The following is a 26,009-nucleotide window of genomic DNA, read 5'->3' on the forward strand; positions in this document are numbered from 1 at the left end:
TAAGCTGGCCTGTTGACTTGGCGTTGTATTGCCGATAGTGTGCACATGTTGCTATTTGTATGGGGGGGACCAAAATGCCCCTCATATTACTTATTACAATTAAGCGTTTTGCCTTTCTTTTAATTGTAATTTACATCAAAATAAATTGGAAGCGAGGAAAAGAAGGCTTTGGCTGTAAAATGGGTGCTGGAAATGATAGCCGAAAGGTGAAATATTTCAGCCAAAAAAAGTTAAACGTTCATTTATGCGTAAAGAAGCAAATAAACCTAGCTTAAAGATCAAATCCTTTGACTTTAGGCACTAGGAGCACGATTAAAGATGAAGACTTTTAGGCTAGGGAAAGGAAGGGACAAACAGTGATAGTGCACCGACTTGAGGTCCTACCTACCTGTTCGTAGTTTTTGAACTGGTCTGCTTATGTGGTGTTGATGTGTCACCTAACTGTTCTGTGATTTCACATGTCATTATGTCATTGGAGGATCAAATTACACCTCATCAATTGCCCTCACTCCGGGGTGATTTGGTCTGTTCTCCATCCTCGTTTGTAGTTCGACCAATGGTTCGGAATTGGATTGGTTTGGTTGGTCTGGCCTACACATAAGGTAGCGTATCGGGGACGCGCGATCCCACCATTAGGTCACGTGAACGTCAAAAATGCGCTAAACTGATTTCGCCTCAAAATAAGAATCATCGCACCCTTAAGAATCTTTGGATCCAACTTATCTTAGTCGTCCATAGTTCGCTTAATCCGTCTATAAATAGGACCCTCAGGGGCCCATTTCTCTCGTCCCTGTCTTTGGAGCTCTGGTGAGATCGTTGAGCTTAGCGTTATCAGAGTGATCGCTATTATCGGTGAGGTTGGTCTATTCATCACAGGTGAGTTGTTTCTCTTAGCTCTGTTTCATTCACAATGTCTGGTAGTGAGTCTAGGGAAGAGGGGGGTCCATCCTGCCAAGTTGAGGAAGGGACCTCGGGCTCAAGACCGACGATGTTCTCATAAAACAGCCTCATCTTCACAGGGATAAAGCATCAGACCAGTTCGGTCCCTCTGAGCTCTCTGCCAATAACGTCTATAAGCTCACAACTCGGTATAGGATTTCGAATCAGTTCGGATATTCTCTTCCTCTTGAGGGGTACCCGTGGGAGCACGAGGATGACAAGATCGCTGTCTTTAAGGAGGCCCTAAAAGTGGGTTTTTGGTTCCCCCTTCATCCGTTTATTCCCAAGGTACTAAACTATTACAACATTAGTTTAGATCCACTTCATCCCAACTCCATTAGGACCCTGGTCAGCAACTTATCGTTTTGTTACCACATCGGCTTCCCCCTAGATGTTAAGACCTTCGCCAACTTGTGCCATATAAAGAAAAACCCCTCCAACACTCTTGGGATGTATAGTTATTATCTGCCCCACCAATGTGGGTGTAAGTTGTTGAACAACTTCCCCTCCAAAGTATTGGCTTGGAAGATGAAGTATTTCTTCCTTTACCTAAGTAGCAGAAGGTCGTTTTTGACGACCTGGAGAGAGGGAGTGAAGGACTCCAGGGAGGAAACTCTAAGTGAGTGAATGCACTCAAGAGTGTAGGTTCTAGTGGACTGGAAGTCTATGCTGAGTGAGTACTTGGTTGGAGAAGCTGGTCTAGGCTGGGTTGAATCCTCCAAGTAGGTCATCATCTCAGGCTTATGCATTTTCTTTTTATTCTTTACATTCTTTCCTTTTTATAGTTCAGTTCACCCTTGAATTTCTTGTGCTGAAGACATGTCACGCATGCCAACTTCCAAACTATTCCAAGCCAAGAAGAGGAAGAAGATGAAGGAGGCTCACCAAGGGGCACCTTAGATCGCTACTCTAGAGACTGTCATGTGAATTGTTAAGACTATGCTAGTAGTCGATCTAGTCGATGGAGACCATCTAGAAAGGACCTCACTAGAGCTCGAGGTTGCCCATAAATCCGAGGATCCCCTTCCAACACCTAAGACCGAGGCCACTGGTGGCTCGATCGCCGAAACCAATCCCGAGGAGAGGCGCATCATCATGGACTTTTGGATCATCGTGGTGAAGAGCAAGGAGGTTGCCTTTCCTGAAGAGGTCACGAAGCTTCGCAAGTCACATCCCAGTGATCTCAAGAGAAAGCTTATGCGTTGCCTCATGGTGGTATATTCCCGACCTTCCCATTGTTTTCATTTCAACCTCCATTCTGAACTTATTTCCCTTTATCTCTTTTGTAGGCGAACACTTTGGTGCATTCTTTGTTGGGGTAGGTTGAGGGTGGTTTGGCAAGGGCCCGAGATGCCGAGGAGGAAGTTCTATTGAATTCCTATCTCGGCAAACCAGTTCTAGATCTTAATGTCTTTGAACTGCATCCCATGGTCCAAAATCAGTACCTTGGAGAGTCCAAATCTACAGACAATGCTCTTTCAAAAAAAGTTCTACACATTCCGAGTTATTATGGATACCAATGGCTTGGTTTCCACCAACTTCGTAAAGTAGTCAACCGTGATGACCATGAATTTTCTCTGCCCGGTCACAGGTGAAAAGGGATCGAGGATATCTATTCCCTATTGTGCAAATGGCCACAAGCTGGTAAGGTACCTCAAGTCGGCAACGGGCTGGTGTGGTATGTTGGTATGTCGTTGGCACTTGTCGCACTTCTGAACTAATTCCAATGTATTTGCCTTCATCATGGGCCAATAATAGCCTTGTTGTAGCGCCTTCTAGGCGAGCGCCCTACCCCTTAGGTGTCCTCCGTAGAGACCTTCATGGATCTTGCGTAGCACCATACTCGCTTCAATTGGGCGCAAGCAATGCAGGTAGGGGAACGTGAATGACTTGTGATACAGTTGCTCGCTTATGATTACATAGCGAGCTGACTACCTCTCCACCCTTCGAGTTGCATTACACTTTGCAGATAGGGCCCCAAGGCACAGATAGTTAACTAGGAGCAGAATACATGTCCCAAATTGAACAGGTTGTCCATCTCATCGAACACCTGAAGGACGAGCTTGTAGTGGAGTGGGGTCTTAATGCAGACCTGATGAGGGAGGTTAAGAAGCTAATTGAGGAGCTCGGGCACAAGGACCAAAAGTTACAAGAGAAGGAGGCTAAGCTCATCGAGCAATAGTCTAAGTTTCTCCACGACGCCTATGTTGCCAAGGACCATGAAGTTGAAGAGTTCAAGACTTCACCCGACTTCTTTAAGGAAAGGGAAGAGTTTGGGTCTGGTGCCTTCCGTTAGGGATTCAAGCTTTGCCGGATGCTAGTGGCATCAGTGTGCTCGGAGTTCGATCTCAGAAAGTTAAAGTCCATGGCATGCACCAATGAGGTCGATGTGGTCGGAGGTGGTGCGGACGGCAGAACTGATGCCGATGTGGAATGTGTGGGTGTAGACGAGCCCCGAAATGTCTAACTTTTGCCTCTTTTCTTGGACCCCCCATGTATGTATGTTGTATGTCGAGCCTCTAAGCTCGACTTCCTTTTTTTTTTTAGTAGTGATGTACTTTTTCTTTCTTCTATCCAATGGAATCGGCTTTTTGCATATACTGTGCCCCTATTTCTTGCCTTATACTTTTAATTACTAGAAAATAGGCTAATTGTCGAAACAACATCCAATATTGTCGAGTGACAAGATGAATGAGTTTCCTAGGTGCCAAAGCGACTAGACTCATAATTTCGGCTAAGTCAAAATGATGCCAAGTTGTCGAACTGTCAACGTATTCCAAAGTCGGCGTAGGGGGCCTTAGAGCTAAAAGCGGTTTGGTTTCCCCTTGTGTACAACTTTGCCAAAGTGCTCATAGCGTAGATTAGCTAGACCAGGTCTCCAGGGCAGGTAGTCTCATTTTTACACTTGGTGAAATTATGTTGTCTTAGTGGACACGGATCGAAGCTTCCGAACTCTTCATAAATATTACGTCCTAAAGTTGTCGACATTCAACACACGGGCAACCTGCCTCCCCTCCAATGTTTTGAGCTCGTGCGTACTCTCACCGATCACCTTGAGAACTCTGTAGGGGCTTTCCCAGTTCAGACCTAGCTTTCCCACACCGGGCTCAGGTACCATAACCTTCATAAGTGTTATCTTTCCCACACCGGGCTACTTGCCGCAACTCGTCCTTATTACCCTCTTCATCATATGTCTCTGACCACAACGTAACCACCTCGATCTCGGTTGGAATGATAGCCTTTACCCTATATGCTAGGTTGAAAGGAGTCTCCCCGGTCGCCATCTTGATAGTAGTTCAGTAGACCCAAAGGACACCGAATAGCTCATCCTTCCACAAACCCTTAGCTCGGGAGAGCTGAGCTTGGAGTATGTGGAGTATCGCCCTGTTTGTCACTTTGGCCTGATTGTTTGCCTGTGGATGGGCCACCGAAGTGAAGTACTATTAGATTCCCATCTCCGCAAACCAGTTCTAGATCTTAATGTCTTTGAGCTGCATTCCATGGTCCAAAATCAATACCTTGGAGAGTCCAAATCTACTGACAATGCTCTTCCAAAAAAATTTCTACACATTTCGAGCTGTTATGGATACCAGCGGCTTGGTTTCCACCCACTTCGTAAAGTAGTCAACCACGACGACCATGAATTTTCTTTGCCCGGTCACAGGTGGAAAGGGATCGAGGATATCTATTCCCCATTGTGCAAATGGCCACAAGCTGGTAAGGTACCTCAAGTCGGCAACGGGCTGGTGTGGTATGTTGGCATGTCGTTGGCACTTGTCGCACTTCTGAACTAATTCCAATGCATTTGTCTTCATCACGGGCCAGTAGTAGCCATGTTGTAGTGCCTTCTAGGCGAGCGCCCTACCCCCTAGGAGTCCTCCGTAGAGACCTTCGTGGATCTCGCGTAGCACCATACTCACTTTAGTTGGGCGCAAGCAATGCAGGTAGGGTAGCGTGAATGACTTGTGATACAATTGCTCGCTTATGATTACATAGCGAGCTGACTACCTCTCCACCCTTCGAACTGCATTACACTTTGCAGGTAGGGCCCCATGGTGCAGATTGTCAACTAGCAGATCCATCTAGCTCGACTCTACAGCCAAAACAGGAGCAACCACTTCTACCACTCTTTCTATGATAGGTCGTGGCAGGTCTTCATTGTAGACCATTCTCTTCATAGTGTCTATCTCACCAGCCAGCTTTGAGAGCGCATTGGCTTCGGTGTTCTCGGACCTCGGCACTTGCTAGATGTACCAAGAGTGGAAGTCAGGCAAGAGCTCCCTAACCTTGGATAGGTAGGCCAACATGGCAGGCTTTCGGGCCTCATACTACCCATTCACTTGGTTCACCACTAGCTGTGAGTCGTTGCACACCTCCAGATGTTTCGCGCCAACCTCCTTTACTAGCAATAGCCCCATTATCAGCGCCTTGTACTCGAATTCATTGTTTGACACTCGGAATGTGAACCAGAGAGTGCACTCCAACTTAACCTTGCTAGGTCCATAGAGTATCAGTCCTGCTCTGCTCCCACACTGGTTGGACGAGCCATCCACATAGAGGATCCAGGGCTCCTCATCCCAAGTCGTGATAGGTGCCGCATTGGTTGATGCCTCTGAGGTGGTCACGAGCTTGGCAACTTCACGGGTCGACATGTTAAACGTGCACTCGACGACGAAGTCATGCAAGACCTACGCCTTGATCGTTGGGCATGGCACAAACTGGATGTCATATTCATTGAGATCGATCACCCATTTTGTTAGCCTTCCTGAGACCTCAGGCTTCTGAAAAACATGCCTCAAAGGTTGATCAGTTAAGACTAGGGGTGAGCAAAAAAATTGAACCAAAAAATTGGTTATTATATTTATTTATATAATATATTATATATTATATTTTTTATTTTTTATTTTTCAAAAAGGTTCGTCAGTCTGAGAGGCTTTCAATTTTAGCCTCTCTTTGAACCAAAATATATAATATATTATATATTGTTCAAGGAGGTCGCATATCTAGGATGGCCTAAATTTTATCTAGATTGGCCTCGATGATTCATCGATTTATTATGTACCCGAGAAACCTTTCCGACGTGACACTGGAGATGTAATTATTTGAATTAAGATTTAGATTAAATTTTCTAATAATGTTGAAGGCATAGGTCAGGTCGGCAATTGGAGTTTCATGGGATTTTCTCTTTGCGACTATGTCATGTACGTACACATCGACTTTGTCACCAATCAAAGGGGCAAAAATTTTATTCACAAGGCGCTTATAGGTCGCCCCAGTGCTCATTAGGCCGAAGGCATGACCGTGTAACAATAAAGGTTGTTCACAGTCGCAAAGGTTGTTTTCACTTGGTCGGTAGGATCAATTTGGATCTAGTTATAATCGGAGTATGTGTTCATGAAGCTCAATAACTCAAACCATGAGGTTGCATCTACTAGGCGATTTATCCTACGGAGTGGAAAACTATCCTTTGGGCAGGCTTTATTGAGTTTAGTATAGTCGACACACATGCACCACTTCTCGTTGACCTTCTTCACGAGAACTGGGTTGGCAATCCAGCTCGGATATTCGACATCCCTCACAAAGTTTGTCGCGAGGAGATTTCCAACCTCCTAGTCTATTACTCTCCACCTCTCCTGGGCGAATTCCTTTTCCTCTGTTTTACTGGTTTGACTAAAGGGTTTACATTCAGTCCGTGGATTATCACAGAGGGGTGTTTGCTAGGCATGTCGGCAGCCGACCAGACAAAAACATCCAGATTATTAATCAAAAAGATTACCAGGACTATGTCTTCCATCGGGTGAGCACTTTTCTTGTTGTTTTCCGGGGTAGCTCAAGGTCGATACCGACCTACTTCCCTTTATGCTTCAATGTTGCAATGTAGCACTTCTACAATTCAAGTTGGTCGCCATGCATTACTTCTATCCCATGGTCAGTGAGGAACTTCATGGAGGGGTATGGTGACATCATTGCCAACACCGCTAAGGGCATGAAGTATTGGAGGCCTATAATGGCGTTGTATGGTGACATCATTGCCAACACCACTAAGGGCATGAAGTATTGGAGGCCTATAATGGCGTTGTATGGTGACATCATTGCCAACACCAGAAAGTCATGCCGGAACCTCATCCTGTTCGGCGTGGTTCTTGTTGTCACGAACAAGTTGATCTGTCCTTGAGCAAGGGTCGCTCCACCATCATAACCTACCAAGGGGGCATCGGCTCAGGTCAGGTCTTCCCTCCATAATCCCATTTGCTCGAAAGCTCCAAGGAACAGGACGTCTGTCGAGCTATTAGAATCGATGAGTACCCTTTTTACCTCATAGTCGTGGATCATGAGCTTGACTATGAGGGTGTCATTATGAGGGTAACAAATCTCGTGCATATAGTCTTCGTTGAAGTAGACAACCTCTTCTACTCTTCAACGTTTTGGAGGGCTCTCCTCCTCACAGTCCAGCCCATGAGCTAAGGCTCGACTAGCGGGGGCAACGGAACCTATTGCCTCCAACTCTCCAGTGATCATGTTAGTCATGTTGTGAGCTGGCGGGTTATTATATTGCTGCGTTTGCAGGTCAATATCATGGTTGCACTACATCGGCTCTTGGAGACACTAGCTATCTACTCCTACAAGAGCCATAAAGAGGCTTAACCTATTGAGGCAGCTCCACTATCTGTAGGTCATCAACTCCACTATTACTGGTTAAGGATGCCATTACTTGAGGCTCAAAGAATGGGTGAGAACTTAGTTTTTGTCTAGCATGTTCCCACAAATGGCACCAATTGAGAGTGCACAATCCGGTAGCTCCTTGCTGGAGGACAGCTCAGATGCCAGACTATGTAGGTCACTTGGTTGAGCTGCAAAGGAAGAGCGAAGATTAGAGTACCAGGGCTACTTTTACCCAATGTGGGCACTCTAATGCTTAAGTTAGTGAGTTGGAGTTTTTGAGAGGTAAAAAGCAAGAGAGAGAGAGAGAGAGAGCTGCCATGAGCCTCACAAAATGTGTGAGATCTCCAATCTGTCTAGTTCGGAGGTGGTTCCATGCTAGAGGTAGGGTTGTTCACAAACAATGCCAAATCGATCCAACCCAATTTGTTCGGTTTTTCTTCACCACCGGTCGGTTTCAGGTTGTGAAGAGGGATAAACCAATAATTCATGTGTGAAAACCGAACCGAACTGAGTTATTTAGTTTCTGATTTCCTAGTCTTTCCCTAACTAGGTAATCCCTATCCTAGTTTCTTTTTTCTAGTTACTTAGTTATTTTTAACATTAAAGAACAATAAAACATTAGTTAAATGGGAATTACTTTTGTCTTTAGGACTGTTTTCCTTTTTTGAGTCGGAAATTTTACACCAAATTTAGGGTTGTTCACAAACAATTCCAAACCAACCAAACCGACCCTTCATGTTTGGGTCAAATTTGCTTAATGGCAGGTCAGTTTCGGTTTGCTCTTTAAGTAACCCGACCAAGTCGGATCGGTTGAAAAAAATATATTAAACTAACCCAACCTGACCCATGAACAGCCCTACCTAGAGGTGGTCTACATTTAAGCAGGTAATGTCTATCTAATCTCGTTCGAAACGGGTGGGGTGATAACCAAATCTTCCATCTTGGCATCGTGATCCCGGGGAATTCAAAGACAATTGACCACTTAAGGGGGAGGTTGCTCGGCACGCCAGGCAAGTCGCTAACCGGGGCCAGGGTAGTTCAATGGAAGTAGGTCGCTTCTTACACCAACCTGAGGTCCTACCTAGGTGTTTGTATTTCACCCTACCGGGGTGGTGCCGAGGTCATTGATGCAGTTGCGAAGTGTCCCAAGTGGTTTACTTACATAGTGCCGAGGTATGACCCAATTGTTCTGTGATGACATGTGTCATGATGTGATTGGAGGAGCAAATTACCCCTCATCAAACACAAAAACTATATAAGATTTATAAAGATTTCCCTACTTTTCCCTGCATTTTCCTTCAAACCAAACATAGCATTAGTGCTCGCGTTGCATGGACATAATTTTGTCAAGAATTAAAATATGGATATGATATGCATTATCAGAATCAAAATATCAATACGATAACAAAATTTAAGAATTAATACACCCAGTATCATGTCATGTCTATATCCAAGGTCATAGAAAATTGTGAATACACCAAAATAAAGACAAAATGTTGGGACTTGGGGTATTTACTTTATTTCTTCTTCTCCAAACAAAAAATGTTTACGATAGAATACATCTCTCTCATGCAATGATGTCAAAATAAAAAAGTAAGAATAATGATCTATGAATTCACAAAGATTCCAACTTTCGGTATCTTGCATAACTTGCATATCGATATTTTGATGATCTTGCAATGTACAAGCACCCATTAATTATTTTTTGTGTCTGTTATGTTATAGGGATGATATTTGAAGGCCTGAAGTAGGAGCTACAGTTACAGAAATTGAGATAGTTATGTGTCCTGATTATGTTGAATGATTTGTAGATTTATTTCCTAGCTGAAACCGTTGATTCGGCACAATTTTGATAAGCCCAAAATGGATAAAACGTGGTAAATGAAGAAATGAAATTGATAATATCTGTTAGGACTCTTCTAACTCAAGTTACGCTGAGCTGGGGAACGATGCAATTGCGTTGAAGCAAGAGAGCCCAGTCAGAAGAATTCATGGAACTAGAAGTTGATAAATCCCTTCCTATTGTCCGTGTCCGAGTCTCGACGCAAAAGAAGGAAAAAAAAAAAAACCTCCAGTATTCATGTTCATTGATTTAAGCCCTCCTAAATTTTGATGAATGTATACAAATTTTCCCCTTGAAGGAAACAAACTATTTGACTTAAATGGACATATAAGAAGAATCAAAGAAATAGCAAAGGCAGAAACTTATAGATATTCAATTTCTGTTTCATGAAAAGATGTCTTGAATTGATGTAGGATTAATAAATAAAATACCTTAAATAATCAAACGATTGATGGAGTATTTGCTCAATGTGGACTAGCATGTACAAACAATCAACACCTCTTTTTAATTGTTATTATTATTATTTATTATTTTCCTATAAAATAAAATTTGCTTTGACTTATCTCTTTTAAACTCGGTTCACTAAAGTAGTTGCTGGTTGAGAAAATGTCTCAACAACCAGGGACAAGTGTCTCATCCTAGTGGAGGCTAATCCCAACTGATGAAGGATGATTTGGCACGACCTAGCAAAAAGGGGACACGTAGGCGCGATCTGATCGAAGGATGACAACTCATCCAAGCAAGCCCAGTTCGCAACATTCACAATTCGGGTATTCTGCCACCTCGGCCCAAAATCCGCCTCGGTGTAGAGGCACCTCGACACCCAATCCAGTTCAGGACTAAAGAATCGAAGTTCCAGCTCGGAGCTAATGAGTCGAAGCACCGCATAACTGACTCCAAAGGCCTCCCCAACAGATCCCGGAACTCTTGAGGTCACAATGAGCCAATGGATCCCGAATTTCCCGAGATCACGATAATACTCATCCTAGTTCCGCCTGAATCGGAGATAGACGATAAACCTTATCAACGTACTACTCTCCTTCAAGAACAGAACCAACCTTATCTCCACAGCCCGGAGATCCCGAAGCTCTTTCGTAAGGCCCACGACTATTCCAGTATATAAAGACTTGAAATCTCAAGGCAAATGTACGTGTGATTATTCTACTCACTAGCACTCAAGCTCTCAAGCATTCAGCTCGCATTCACAGCATAAGTACTGACTTAAGCATTGGAACGACCTCACCGGGTTAGCTATCCCAGGTTCTCTGATACATCATTTTGCAGATCGATCCAGCTCGCTGCCCATTGGGAGTTCGAATTTCCCTCCAGCTAGGAGTAGCTAGATTTCACACCATCAATTGGTGTCGTCTGTCGTCTGTGGGAAACGATCGAAAGGTCATCCCTATCTCTTTGCAATTTCAAACCTAATCTCAACCTCAATGGCATCCTCCAGCTACACCGAAAAAAGTGTCGAGATGAACGTCGCCTGGGGGCAAGCCCAACAACCAACCTTCCCCCAAGCTCCTATAGTGTGCATCGGCCAACTCACTGTTCCGCTCACAGCGTCTGGAGTCTCATCACTGTCCGCACCACTGAGCACCACACAAGTGAGTGTCCCACTTCCCCCAGTGGTAGGCGCAACTTTCTCTGAGCCATTTGTGGTTCCCCCCAAAATCGGGCAATTCTCAGTTTCATGACATCGTTCAGTACGTCCGGGCTATTCAGATCCAGATGCAGCAGTTCCAGCAGTACCAACAGTACTATTTGTACCAGCAGTATCAACACCGGTTCACTCCACTACATCCAAACCAGCAACCGGTTCCACCTTGGCACCCAGGGCCCCATCAGGGTCAAAACCCAAATCGGCTTGGAACTAACCAAAACATCAACCAATCTCCCCATCAGGGCGAAGAGACCTCACAAGTACTGACTCCTCTTGGGAGTCGGGTCTTGCCCCGTGGGAGGAAAGACGGTCAGCACACTCCTCCAGTCTCGTAAGTAAATCTCAGAAACAGGTCAGGGGATAGTCAGCCCAATCCGCCTCGGTACTCACAGCAAGAAAATGATGGCTCACGAGCAAATAACCAGTTTGGAGTTCGAGGTGCGAACTCGAGACAAGGCCCCCCCGTCCCTCGTGATAGTCATCCCAGACTGAAGTCAGCAACACCAACGCCCAACCAATGAAAAAGCAGCAGCGAAGACGTCACAAAACAAGCTGCCCCTTAGTCAGGAACAGCCTACCAGCGAAGCCAGGCCAGCGAGAAGAGCAAACCAAAGGAAAGGAAGAAGCGAGCTCGGTGGCTAGAGAGATACATATGCTCAAATGTATTATATATTAAAGCAAAAAAAAAAAGCATTATATATGATATGTTGATAAAATTTAGCATATGCAAAAGGTATTGCTAGTTAAATAACCTTGGAAATTGCATTGGAAGGTGATTAGAGGGATACTAAGAATTATCCAAAGAGAAAAATATATATATATATATATTATAAATTAACCTAGCAATGCAATGATTTGAAATTGATAAAATATTGTGATGCAAGTTTTATTTTTGCATGATACAACCTACTACTAATTATATTTTCTTCTTGAGAGGAAGAACAGTCTCCTAGAAAGAAAATGTGTGTAACAAAACACACAATGAAAATGGAGTTTATTGCAATAAAACTACAGTTGAAGCAATGAAGCAACATGGATCCACAAGTTTATTGAAAATGTCAAGGTGGAAGGTACATCATACACCTACAAGACCAGTCATGAACAAAAATTTGATCAGGCCACAATCCATATCATTAAAGTCAAGGTGGAAGGTACATCGTACACCTACAAGACCGATCATGAACAAAAATTTGATCAGGCCACAATCCATATCATTAAAGATAAAGAGATTGGGTTGATTAAAAAATCATATGCTACTACAACATCATTATGTTCTTGATGTACGTAAAAAATATATATATGAATTGAATGCGTGCCACCATGTGAAATAGTTGCCAAACCATTGACCAAGCCCAATTTAATTGATGGGCAATTTTAAATGGCACATGAGGTCAACAGGACTACTGGGCAGCTAGTACATCTCGGGCCTATACAGCCAAGTGGGAGATGTTGGACCGAGTGGCCTATGGCCCTCGATATATATCATCCGACGTGGACTATTTGTAGGCCAACGGGAATAACCACACGATCGATGAAGTATTTGCTCTATGTGGACCAGCATGCACACACAATCAACACCTCTTTTCAATTATTATTATTATTTATTATTTTCCTATAAAATAAAATTTGTTTTGACTTATCTCTTTTAAACTTGGTCCACTAGAGTAGTTGTTGGTTGAGAAAATGTCTCAACAACCAGGGACAAGTGTCTCATCCCAATGGAGGCTAATCCCAAACATCTCTCTCTCTCTCTCTCTCTCTCTCTCTCTTGATTATTAGCAATTCTAGTTGTGGTAGAAAATAACCTCCACTTTGGGCTGTTGAAGAAGTTTGGGCCCCATATTAAAACTTGGCAAGAGTTCCTGGATTTTTACATTGTATCATCACAACCTTCAAACCAAACAAAAAAGAAAAATGAACAAAAGCCAAAATGTTGGATTTATTTATATTAGCATGGGGTGTTGGGGCACTTTCTGGGTGCTTTCTAGTATGGGACAGACGATCTATTAACTTTCCCTAAACATGGGAAACCAAAACATGTAAGATGTAATTTATTTTTCTTTTTATGTTCAGCACTTCAGCATGAGTTAGAACCACAGAATGAATCCATAGATATATCAAATCCATGGATCCATCAATCAGTCATATAAATAATGGAATTTCCTTTCTTAGTTATTTATAAACTATGCCTGCCCTGAAAAGATTGGAGTAAGTGTCAGCTTGGTGTTTTGGTGTGGGTGGGGTATTTGACATTTTGAATTGTTGTAAGTTTGCAATGGAATTCAGAATTCGGCGATGGGATGTAGTGTACTTTTCCATAGAATAAAAAATAAAATGGACGTATAAGAGATCTGAATGTCAATAACGGTGTGTATTTGCCCTTTCTCCTTTTTGGCCGGTTGTTGGTTTGTTTCTGAGTGCATCGTCCATTCAGTAGTCTTGACTCTTGATTTCACAATTCCTTTTTACCAAATACAACACAGATTTAGGATTCATTTGGTTTGCAGGAATAAGGGTCTTGGTTGGGAGGAATCAAAATCCCATCCTCATTTTTTATGGAATGGCATTCCCTTGTATGAGAGAATGGTCATTCCACCCCCGTCCTGGGAATGAAAATCCATTCCAACCAATTTTGATTCCGATTTCAATTCTAGTTTGAACCAAATAAAGGTAATGGTTCCGATTCTGATTGGAAGGGATTTTGATTCAGATTCCATCCGGTCGATATGAGATTTCGCTGACGTAGGATATCACATCAACAACCAACTATTCCCCAACATCTTAAGTCGAAACCATTAATAACTTTAAAAAGAAGGCCTTGAGCAGGCTGTGAAACCACGCCAGTGATAAAATACATGGATCGTGGGTCGCATTTATTTTATTACTGGCGTGGAAAATTATCATTGATTCCACGGCCCACCAGCCACTGCGTTCGGCTAATCATAAATCTCTAACTGCTCAGCTCAAGTTGTGGGCTTGGTACTTGATAGAGAAAAAATTGTAAAATAATAACAAAATTGCTCTTCACGTTGGCCGTAGCACATCTCCATATCTCAGTTTAATTTGTTTTTGGTAAGGTATTTCAGTCTTTTAATTCTTAATATTTATGAAAACTCAGGAGTATAAAATACAAGGGATTGGGATTTGGGGGATCATCATCAAAGGGAAGCCAGCCCTCAACAGTACAACATTCAAAAACAAGATTAATATATAACAGAATAAGTATCGCCCTCGAGAAAATCCGGTATTGAAACCTATTCAATGTATAGGAGTTGGGTTGAACCATCAGCACCCCCAGAAAGCCTGAACAATTAAAGGAGCAGCTTCCATACATTTCAGGAATAGGAGGAGAGCACAAAATGTCCACAACACAAATCCTTACAAGAATTCCACATTATGGCACACCTAAAACCACAACCTGCCTTCTACCAGCTAAACAAAAAAATGCAGGAGATGATGAGCCAAGATAAGGCAGTAAAGAGACCATTTTGAGATGCCTTTTGTCTAGAAACTCATCATCCTCTGATATCACGAGTCAAATATCCCTCCCCATTACATCAGTTTGTCTCCAACTTCAGCTCCAATATTCTGCAGTTCCTTCAATTTTCGGTAACCCTTATCCGTACCAAATATCCTGAAGCATAAAAGAGGAACCCCACCAGCCAATGATTAGTCAATAAGACAATTAGCAAATATCATTGATGTAACGCTGTTCAGCATCAGCATCATAGCCCATGTGAAAAGGGTATGTTTACAAAATTTAGAATGTTTCATGGATCACCATCAAAAACTCAACAGGAGTAATAGGATTAGGGAGAAAAATAGGAAACGAAACAAACGGAATGATGTAGACTGATAAGAAAGCATACCAGCACTACATGTGAAATCTCTCTTTAGGTACATGCTTAAATATACAGGGAAATAATTTTATTTTCTTCTCCACATGCAATAGACAAGGAAGAAAGGTAATTTTCTTCTCACCTTTGGCCCAGTATCAATAGTTCAGAAGTAATGTGGATATCAGTAACTAGTTTTTTGTATACCTCCATCAAGGAGTAACTAAGAAAACATAAACCAGCAGCGAGCACTTTCACAATCTAGAGCCTTAGATTCTAGATACAGGGACATAAGTCCATGTTAAGTGTTGTCAAAATATAGATTAAAATTTTCCCACCCATTCAACATTTTAAACTTGTCTTAACAAAGACGAAATGCTTTCAATACTTTCAAACATCAGCTGATCAGAGAAGCATCCAATCAAAAAAAAAAAAAAAAAGAAAAAGTAAAGAAAAGAGAATACATCAGCAAGACGGAATGTCATAACTTCGTTCCACAGTCCCTACAGCATCAAACTGATATGCCTTCTGCATTGATAACCTAATTACATGACGGAATTCAATTATCTCTGTAAGCGTCATGCATGACATGCAAAATGTACACCTAAGGAGCATTCGAACTGATACCCTCTCTGGTCTGTGCACCAATACCACAAAAGGATGCAGACCAAAATGTCGAACCACATAGGCAGTCCTCAAGCCTACGGATGGGTGCTTTTCCCAACAGCTGGCCTTACCCTTTATTGGGATTAGAATGGAAGTTGGAACCATGTGCATTTCCACCAACCAAGTAATTAAGCACTACAAATCAAAGGTTGGTGAGTGTGTACTACTAAAATAGATTACACACAACATCGGAGCTTAATAATTACTTGTATATACCCTGTATATTTCGGAATCTACTTAAAAGTACCCTGAACTTTTAAAACCTACTTATATATACCTTATATGATGGCCCCACATAACACAAATAGGCAATCTGTTAAGGAAACACTCATGACTGTTTCACATGCCCATTAATTTTTTTTTAAATCCCAAATGTACCCTTCTATTGTTTATCATCTTCAAACTAAGATGTTGCGTTTCTGTTACAAACCACTATAGCGATTTCTCATCAGTGACGCATGAGACACTGGAGCAATCAGGCAAGGAAATCCTAAAAGAAAAAGAAATGGAAAGGCTCATCATCAAAAAACAGGCAGAATAGAGCTTCACCATGTCAGAGATGCAAATATTTGGCAATCCCCACACCGACCAACTCACACCCCCCAGATTATGCCAACCCAAAAGCTGCAGTTCATTGAGTTGAAATCTTGGCCAAAACCATCGATTTGGTCAGCGACCCACTGACCCAAGCGGTCGAACTGTCTACCCATTCAACAGTTTTTGGCCATTTCTTATTTTACTTTTTTAAGTTGGAATGGGCTGTCCATTCGAACTGGATGATTGAAACTGTCGACCCAAAAATTGGTGGCCAAAACAGTTCCGGTTCCAAGTCAGTTTTTTAAACCTTGCTTAACCCAATTATATAAGGTTGGCTATCACCATTCTGTTCTGCTTAAAGCCATATCAATTGTTAAATTATGAGTGCTCAAATTATTTCTTACTACTTCGACCCATATCCTTTCTGGTTTACCCCTAGCCCTTCTAGTCCCTTCAACTTGCAACAGGTTGCTGCTTCTTACAGGTGCTGACAATGGTCTTCTATGCATGTCACTAAACCATCTTAGTGTACTTTCTCTCATTTTATATATACATTCATATGTATGTATATGTATATACATGATATATATTCTTATATAACATTATAATTTTTTTAGGAAACTGTACCTGCTTTGGAACCGGGCTGTAGGTCAAATGGGTCGGTCCATTCAAAAATTGCCAGAGTTAGTAGTAAGGATGGGAACTAAGTGCTACAGACAGTCTTTTTTTTTTGATAAATGTACTACAGACAGTCATTTCATCACCCATCATTGATCACGATCATGGTAAATGAGTCAACAGTTTGGATTTCCAGTGCCACACTATCATGCAAACAGGCGCGTCCACACACACACACACACACACACACACACAGATAGTGTGTCAAAAGCATGTGAAGTTAAAGCCTCAATGCATGTTTCAAATTGCTAGGTGCTTATATCTAGCCAGGAATGCAACTTGGGCAGGCTAGTACAGAATTAGGGTGATGTAGTGTAGGTCCAACCCAATCCAAACAAATCAGGTTGGTTCTGACTCAGGCAGACCTGGGTGGGATTGTTTCTTCAGGTTGTACAATCCAGTTTAGAGGATTAAAAGAAACATGTAGTGTGCTTGTCTAAATGGCTCAAGCCAACTATGTATTAGTACATAGTGTACATATCTACATACATTATGTATAAATATTGTACGTATATCAATATTTTGAAGATAGAAATCGTAAAAAGGAAAAAATAGTAAAATAAAAAAAGACAGTACAGTACAGTGATAAGATATCACCCTAAAAAGTCCAAAACCCCCACCAAGAACTACAAGAATAACCAGACAAGAAACCGGCAACCTTGAACTATGTGCCAACCCACACCTTCAGCACAGCTATTCCAACTTCTCAACTCCACTGTAATTTTCTTGATCCCCTTCTTAACCTTCTTTACCTTCTTGTTCAGAGCAATACCAAATAAACCCCTATACCAAAAAACCTTAGAAATTTGCACAACCCTTTGACTTTTCTGCCTTTTAAATCTTTTTGCTGCATTAGGTATCAATTCCGGATCCTTCCTATCACAGACTACCAATATCTCCTTAGCACTTGCCTCACCCCTGACATCAAGATCTTTAACCAGGACATCTTTCACAACTAGAGCTACTTTGTAAACACTTTCTTGGCCATCGATTTTAACAGAGTCATCCAAACCTGTAAACCTTGGTCACCCCCTACTACCAAATTGCTCCTGGGACTATGCTTACTGAAACTTCTTTTTCAACTCTCCGAAAGCCTTTCTTGCGATCTCCTACCCTCCCAAAAAGAATAAACCCATAATTTTGCTAACTTTAACTTCAGTATTCACAACTACTTCCAAATCAACTGAATTTCCCACCATACAAGTTTCATCAATCATGGTATTTTCCTCTAGGTCACCATCCTCCTCACAATCTTCATCTGAAGTGTCTTTATCCTCCAAGGTTTTGTCCTATACTTCTTCCTACTATAGGCCTGTATCCCAGACTTAGGTTAGTCCCTTCTCACAAGCACGTCCCCAGGCACAATAACCCCTCCCTCCAAAGCTGCTTCTGTAAAACAACCTTCTTTGACTACGCCGTCCTGGTTTGACTCATCACAAATTCTGGATGTATCTACCCTTTCAACTTTGCAGTCAACCTTCCTCTTGCGTCCCCAGTCCACTCCCACCCTTACAATCACCACCTCAAAACAAGTCTCTGAGTTATCCAAATCCAAAACCTCCTTCAACCTATCATCAACCCAGTTCACCATCCCAACAATAACATTATCCCCACCATTAGTATCTTTCGAATTATCAGTAGTTCCAGCTGAAAGCCTTATATCTGTTTCAAGAGACCCAATGCCGGACACCATTTTAATGCTTTACGAAATCTCCCCAGTCGATTGAACATCCAAACTTGACTGTCAAAGATAATAGGCCAACAAGTGACCACAAGATCAGAGTCCAAACTGCTATCTTCAGTAGATCCAGACAGATATAAAGAAGCATGTCTCCATGGCCTTTGGATCCCAGCCCTGAGCTCAAACCCATTGACACAACTACAATCGAATTTGCAGAGATCCTCTTCTTGACTAGGCTCTTTGTCATAGTGTCTGGCAAACCGGTCTCAGAAACTTGAGCAAATTTGGTTGTCACCATATGTACATGTGGAGTCCGGATCTGCTAGTAACAAACAATGCTAGGTACATCATAGGTTTGTTCCACCTGCCAACAACACTTTGAGAGTTTTCAAGTCTTGTAGAGACATGGAACAAACCTATGATGTTACTAACTTTAACAGATCCACTCCTGTATGTGTGTGTGGCTTTGTGTCCATACGAGCCTATCATAGTATCATAAAAAATGCATGTATGTTATAGGAACCTTGGGCTTGAGTTACAAGAGATCTCAACGAAGCCCAATGCATGAATGCATGCTAGGATCAGGAGGGCAGACTTTCCAGGTCCAGGCCCAGAAGAGCCCGAAAATGGATCAGCTGTTAAAAAAATTAAGGATATTTTCTTTGATTAACTATGGGTTCTCAATCTCATGAGTCACAATCATCCACTTGAAGCTTACAGATAAGACTTCCTATTCCTGTTGTTTGCATATTTGTTGAAAAGTTTGTGTTGTTAAACCTTACGGAGAAGCTTTAGCTGTACTTTCTTCTCATATAGCTTTGCCTAGACTTTGACAACAATAATTGGTATAGGCGCAATCAGACTTGACTGTGACCTTCAACATTCTTCAGGAAGTTCTATATGAGTCTCATAGGCGATATGAGTTTGCTAGTAGCAATGCAAGATGTGATTCTTCTACAGCCTCGCAAGTATGACCATTCTCCACATGGATAAACATTTCTCAAATAACAAATTTGCAAGAATTTTCTGACTAAGAGGTATTTTCCCCTAATCAGCCTAATCATCCAATTTCTAACTCTTGCCTATGCAGAAGTTGACAAAAAACTTTTATACACATCGTAGTGTGTTTGGTCTAAAGTAAACTACTGAACTCTATATAATGGTGCATTTCTACAGAAACCAAATCCTTGGATGGCACAACTGAGGAAAAGAATGTCTGCTGAACTTACAGAGTTCACACGAGTTCTTGGACCATTTCCTTGTCCCCATAAATTATCATTATTTGCCACTGGTTATACAAAGAACAAAGATAGTGTTTACTTCACACAGATCTAAATGGTGTTCACAAATCCTGGTAACAGATCGAGTAAATGCATACTCTATAGAGGCCATTACACAATGGGGGTCCCCGTTTTTTGGGGTCTTAGGAGTGGTGGGCTGGATACAGACCTAACCTTTGGCTTTTTTGGCACAAAGTGGCCATTCTGAGACTCAAACCTGTGCTGTTTTGCTTGCTAGCCCACTGTTTTATCATTACACTATGCAATAGGCCAATGGCCCCTAGCACATAAACTCTATATCAACCATAATCCAAATTCCAGAATTAAAAGCAATGTAGAATCACACTATCTTGCATTCCAGTTATCAGTAAATAAAAAAAAAAAAAAAAACCACCACAATTCACAAATATAACCTATTTCCAAAAAATATATATTAATGTGTTTCCAATGAATCACCAGAAAACACAAATACAAAATGTGTCAAACAAAGTATAAATAACAATAAGTTAACAGAAGAATTATCGTAGATATTTAACAGTAAAAAAAAACATTGCATGGATAGAAGAAAAAAAGACCAAATAACACATTTACCATAACAAGTATGGTATGAAATAGTAACAAGACAGAGGCTGAAAGAACTTACCAATCCATGTAAATAAAAGTCGATGAGTAGTTGCCAGATTTAGTATAAAGTATTCGATGATGATAGTCATGAAAATCAGCTCTGTGAAATTTTGCAACAAATGTTTTCAGGCATAAAAAGTTAGTAAGTGATACAAACAAACATGCCCCAAACTAAAGCAACAAGGAGATAATGGCAACTCACCCTCCATATAAAGGAAAAAAATTTGAAGGGCTCCAGGGGAAATGGTACCCACAGTGTGCCTCAACTGTCTCCAAGACTCTTAATACCATCCACAACCACAAAGTTAATAGATGAGGCCCAGTGATAGCAGGGCCAACAATGGTTGCAAATCCAAGGAATAATATCTCAGCAGGGTGAGCATACTCAGAAGTCAGTCCAAATGGAGTAGCATATCTGGTCATGAGACAAATCGACCTATAAGAGATTGATGGAGGAGGAACTGAATCGAAGTTTTTTTTTGAAGAATGAAGTTTTGTTAAATTTTTTAACTAAAAATATCTATATCGCTTACTCATGATGGACACTGTGAACATGCTTGTACAACCATTTTGTATGTAATATTCTGTGCCCCCAATAGAACACAAAGTCTTCAAGGATGAAGTAGAACAAAATTTGCAGCAATACAACTTTCCTGAAGAACCATAAACATCTATAGTCACTCCAAACAGGATAATGCTAACTACACATCAGGGGAAAACATAGAAGGCATTAAAAGGAACAAACGCAGCTTGTTTAAAATAATAAGCATGAATAACTGCAAAATGTTTGGAAATTGAAGCTTTATCATCTAAAGAACCTGAAAATACCAGGACGGCAACGGCAGAGTACTTCGCATGCCCATGTATCTGAAGACAGGATAGGAAAGAACCATGACAGGTAAATTCACACCAAAATGATATAGCAATAGGCGGGTAATACATTTCTCCTGAGCAGCAGGGGTATTATTTTTGGACTGCAGACAACCACAACTTATTAGACTAAAAAATATAGTTCAAGCAAGAGGAATCCCCTTTTATTACCAGAACAGCACATTGCAATTCACATCCTGAATCAAATCCCTTCTTAACTTATTTAATGTAGGACAATGTTTGATAAAAGCAAAGGACATCTTGAAGCAGTAAAAGGATGGAATACTTCCAGCAATGCTTTAATTGATAAAGCAATGATTAAAAAGACAGGTTTGGAATATGGCACCATCGTCCCTGTCCACATGGTAAACTAATAAAAAGACCATTATCCAATGTTGGTCTCAACTATCCAGAATGTTGGGAGGAGTGTACTGGATATGGACCTAACCTTTCGCATTTTGTGCAGTTTGCACAAAGTGGCCACTCCCAAACTTGAACTCATACTTTCATACTCATCAGCCCATGATTTTACCACTGCACCAAGCAATGGTCCCTTTGTCAAATAGATTAAAAGGACTTGCAGGAATTTCCACCAGATGATCTTTGGTGGTTAGACATTCCTAACTTCTAAGCAGAGAATAGAGAAACCATACCACAAAGAACCACCAAACCAAGTAATAATATCAAGTCGTTTACCAGGAGTGATATCATTTAGTTTGAGGCAGGGATAACTGGAAGCAATGGTCAGCCCCATTGAAATCGGCACTTGATGATCTTTATCTTGTCTAACCTTCCTACTTTGGTAATTGGTCCTGACCTTGCCACCTTGAGATGTGGAAATTTTTGTGTATGAACTCAACATAGAGTGATAGACCTTTCTTCTATGTATTTCTTTATATTTTTTTCTGAATGGAAATAGAAAAGGAAAACCAAATCCTTTGGGTATCCTCAAGAATCATGTCTCTATTATGTGTGTACACATGTGTTTTATACTGGACATTGTTACATATCAAATTAAATTATACTTAAAAATATAAAATATAAAAGAATAAAATGACAATGATATTAAAATGAGAACACATAATTCCAAAACATTAGCCATATCCCTGCTCCCTGGAATTTGGATATGAAACTTTCGCTTTATGGACATTAAAGCAAAGTCAAGCATACAACAAATGGCATCTAACAATGAAACAATAGTGATGGAATCAATGAGGAAGAGTTCTATGAAATTCCAACAACCTTTTGCTTCAGAATTTGCAAGGTAATTGAAAATAAACTGGCAGCATGTATATGAACATATCACTACAAGTTTAGTTAGGCTATGTTTGGTTTGAAGGAAAAGGTAGGGAAAGGAAGGGAAATGTAAGGAAACCTTTACAAAACTTGTATAGGTTTCCCTGCTTTTCCCTTCCTTTCCCTACTTTTTCCTTCAAACCAAACACAACCTTAAGGAATGCATAGGCCATTTTTTAAATAAATTCCAACAGTACAAGAGATCAGACTATGCTAACATTTGACTATAAGAGTCACATAATGAACAGGAGCAATATCAATCTATGATACCCAAATACCCATACATGGACGACACTGTGTAGATACTTCAATTTTTAGTGTAAATGTCATATCTGACAACTTATCCAGAACCAAAAATTTCCTTGCCATATCCAGATATCACAGATATCAATGTAAAGAAATGTATGTCATTTTGCACAAATTATGTTTGCATATTGCAGTTAATGAAAACAAGCTCTGACTAGAAAAAGACTGTAGAGACTGTTGAAATCCAATATTTCACAATTGCAGTAACATGATGCAAGTTCTCATTCTAAGAGCCAGAGAAGCCTCAACTTCTGTGTATGTAGCCACCTGTAAAACACATCCTGTTTTATGATACATATAGATGGTACTGCCCATACACCTATGGTGCACAGGTGTGGATGGTAAATGGGATGCATAGCATGCACAAAAAGGCGGATGCACACCAAACTGCCAATACTAAGGCACAGTATAATAGAGAAATCCCCTCCAAACTGGACAGCTGTATCAACCCTCCTTGTGTCTCTGATAAAGTATAACTCCACAGGATGTCTTAAACAAAGATATTGAAACTTGGATTTTCATTTTCTTGTTCACCATTAAGAAAGCTAAGAGAGGAGAAAGCACCTGAATTTTGTATTTGCTCAGGTATCCTGCCCTTTCAAGATATATAAAAGGAAGTCCTGATAAGAAAAAGACACTCTCATGAAGAATGAAACTTCCCAAAGAAGCCAGTTGAAAATCACTGAAATGAGTGATCACGTACTGCATCATAAACCAAAAAAGAAAAGTCTTACAGTTAGATAACAAAGCTATCTCGCAGAAAATGGGGTTATGATATCATTCAAATAAAAAACAGGAAGAGAGGGGGGACATTCAGGCCAAACTTAAGAAAACATCGCTGACAGTATGGAATTATGACATGGATAAAGCACCAAAAAGGTAGTAGACAAGCCTCGATAAACCATTACCATTGGTCCATATAAGCTTTTAAGGCAAAATAAAAAACCGAAAAAAGAAAAATACTTTGCAATACAAGGGAGGAAAACTGAATGTTCAAAAAGAATTCAAGATGATCAGTATAGAGGATCAGTACTTGCAAGTTTTTCCAAGTAACATCATTACAGTTCTACATTGGGAAGAGCTCAGAAGAAGGGAAAGCAAAAAAAAGTAAATAAAAATAAAAACGAGGTCAAAACAATTAATTAATTTGCTTATTAGAGCAAAATGACCAGTATTGATCACAATAAAATTGCTTACCACACCATGCAGATTGACAAACGTGTCAACAGAATTGAAAGCTCTTATTTCATGTTTAAGACATTACTTTTACATAATCTACGTATAATTCAAAACCGAGCTGCGACTATTACAGTATTAGTTAATACTGAGAAAAACATCCCTTACAGTATTCCTGATTACAGTTCAAAAAACCATTCGAACCTCTAAAGCTTCCAAAAAGGTCCAGGACTCGCAATCCACACTTGAATCAGAATCATATCTCAGCAAAAAAATAGGATAAAATAAAAAATTCAAAGAAAATCAATCAAACCACCCTGCATTTCCAACTCAAGAATATGACAAGATTAAACGAGAATAGTCGTTTTTGCATAAAGCCAAGACATCCACGGATCCAGGACCAACAATGTCATATCATATAATCATAGAAAGAGAGAAACGGAAAAAGAAAGAGAAGCATATAAAAAAATCCATGGAAAGAGATGCAGTAAACAAATAAAGAAACGCACAATTTAAACCACGAAATTACAGAGATGTAGTGTACGTAGAATCAGTACCAGCCAGCAAGATTCCAGAAGAGATGCCATTAATACCGGCGAGGAGAGCTCGACCTCCGGCGCGTGATAACAGAGAACGAAAGAAGATTCGAGAGGAAGATGAAAAAAAAAAAGGAAGAAAGAAATAAAAAAAGAAGTGGAGGGAACAAAGCGAGATGAAGAAAGTGGAAGTGTGTGAGCCCTATATTTGGGTTCGAGACTTCTGGTCGAGACACACCACCATCCCACGGCCGTGACAGACTGTCCATGTGAAGAAGGGCAATAATATCCCACGCCAAACACAAGTAGTTTCAGGCTTAAAATGGCTTAAGAAAAGGCTTACTTAAAAAAACACAGGCAGTTATCTCAAAGCCACAACGCTGCAGGGTCCAGGTGGCTAGCGGATGATGGTAGATCAGTCTTCTTTTAATGCTTTGACAAAAAAATAAAGAAAAGAAAAAAACTCGAGTAGCTCCACCGAGGGAACCTTGCGATGTACGAGCTTTATTAAGTGTAATTGATTTTAAATTAATTAAAATTTAATTGATTAATTAAAATAAAATAAATTGGGGTAGAGATATGTTGTATGGACCAGGACAAGGGAACAAGATTATCGGTAACAGGCGTGAATGCTTTTGTGGATTATAATGGTAAAACTAAAATGGATATAATTAGAAAAGAAGTCGTGCAGTGTAACTTAGGAATAACTCAAATAGATAATAAAATGAAGGGAAAATATATGAGATTGTTTTTTGATTTTTGGGATGCAATGTACCATCTAAGTTGAGGGGACAGATTGAAAATGGCTTTGAGTGAAAATAACATGGGAAATTTATATAAAGACTTAAAAGAAATCATCATGTGTTCAGTTTTTAAATATTGATTCATTAAAGTATTTCATATAAAAGAATGTGATTATATAGTGATAGTTTTGAGTTCTACTTCATAGTTGTCATTTGTTTCACATTGAGAATTCCTAATTGACTTGGATGGTGAGGTCGTTTGGCTCAAGAATCGTCCAAGCAATCGGTTCCGTTTTACCCCAAACCTGATCCTTAGCCAAAAACTGTTGAATCGGTCAACAACCCATTGACCTAGGTGATCGAACCATCGATTTGTCGACCCGCTCAATGGTTTTTGGCCGTTTTTTTGTTTTTAATTATTCTTTTTTTTTTAATTTTTGTTGTCAAAACGGATTGTCTTTTCGAATCGGACGGTCAAACCGTCGACCTAGAAACCGGTGGCTAGAACAATTCCATTTCTGGGTCATTTTTTCTAGATGTCAATAATTAGATGAAATAACTTTGTAGTCATAATCATGGGAATGGTGGACATTGTGAGGGATTCCAAAACCTTGAAAAATAAAAATCCAAAGTAACCTTAAACACAAAAAAAAAATTGTAGTAAATTCACCA

At 40.6% G+C, this 26,009-nt stretch overlaps 1 protein-coding gene across 1 annotated transcript; it reads right to left on the reverse strand.

Annotated features, from left to right (window-relative positions):
• Positions 1-14,298: 14,298 nt before the first annotated feature.
• Positions 14,299-25,033, reverse strand: LOC148870647 (methylsterol monooxygenase 2-2). The gene is made up of 7 exons (XM_088971424.1): positions 24,616-25,033; positions 23,447-23,584; positions 21,239-21,384; positions 20,944-21,063; positions 20,613-20,825; positions 20,430-20,510; positions 14,299-14,742 (listed from the first exon to the last, which is right to left on the reverse strand). The coding sequence occupies exons 1-7, from the start codon at positions 24,643-24,645 to the stop codon at positions 14,661-14,663; spliced, it is 810 nt and encodes a 269-aa protein (XP_088827550.1). The 5' UTR covers positions 24,646-25,033; the 3' UTR covers positions 14,299-14,660.
• Positions 25,034-26,009: the final 976 nt, after the last annotated feature.

The sequence above is a fragment of the Nelumbo lutea genome, chromosome 2 (genome assembly GCF_056320005.1).
Source record: "Nelumbo lutea isolate HS-2025 chromosome 2, American lotus-T2T, whole genome shotgun sequence".
Classification (NCBI taxonomy): domain Eukaryota; kingdom Viridiplantae; phylum Streptophyta; class Magnoliopsida; order Proteales; family Nelumbonaceae; genus Nelumbo; species Nelumbo lutea.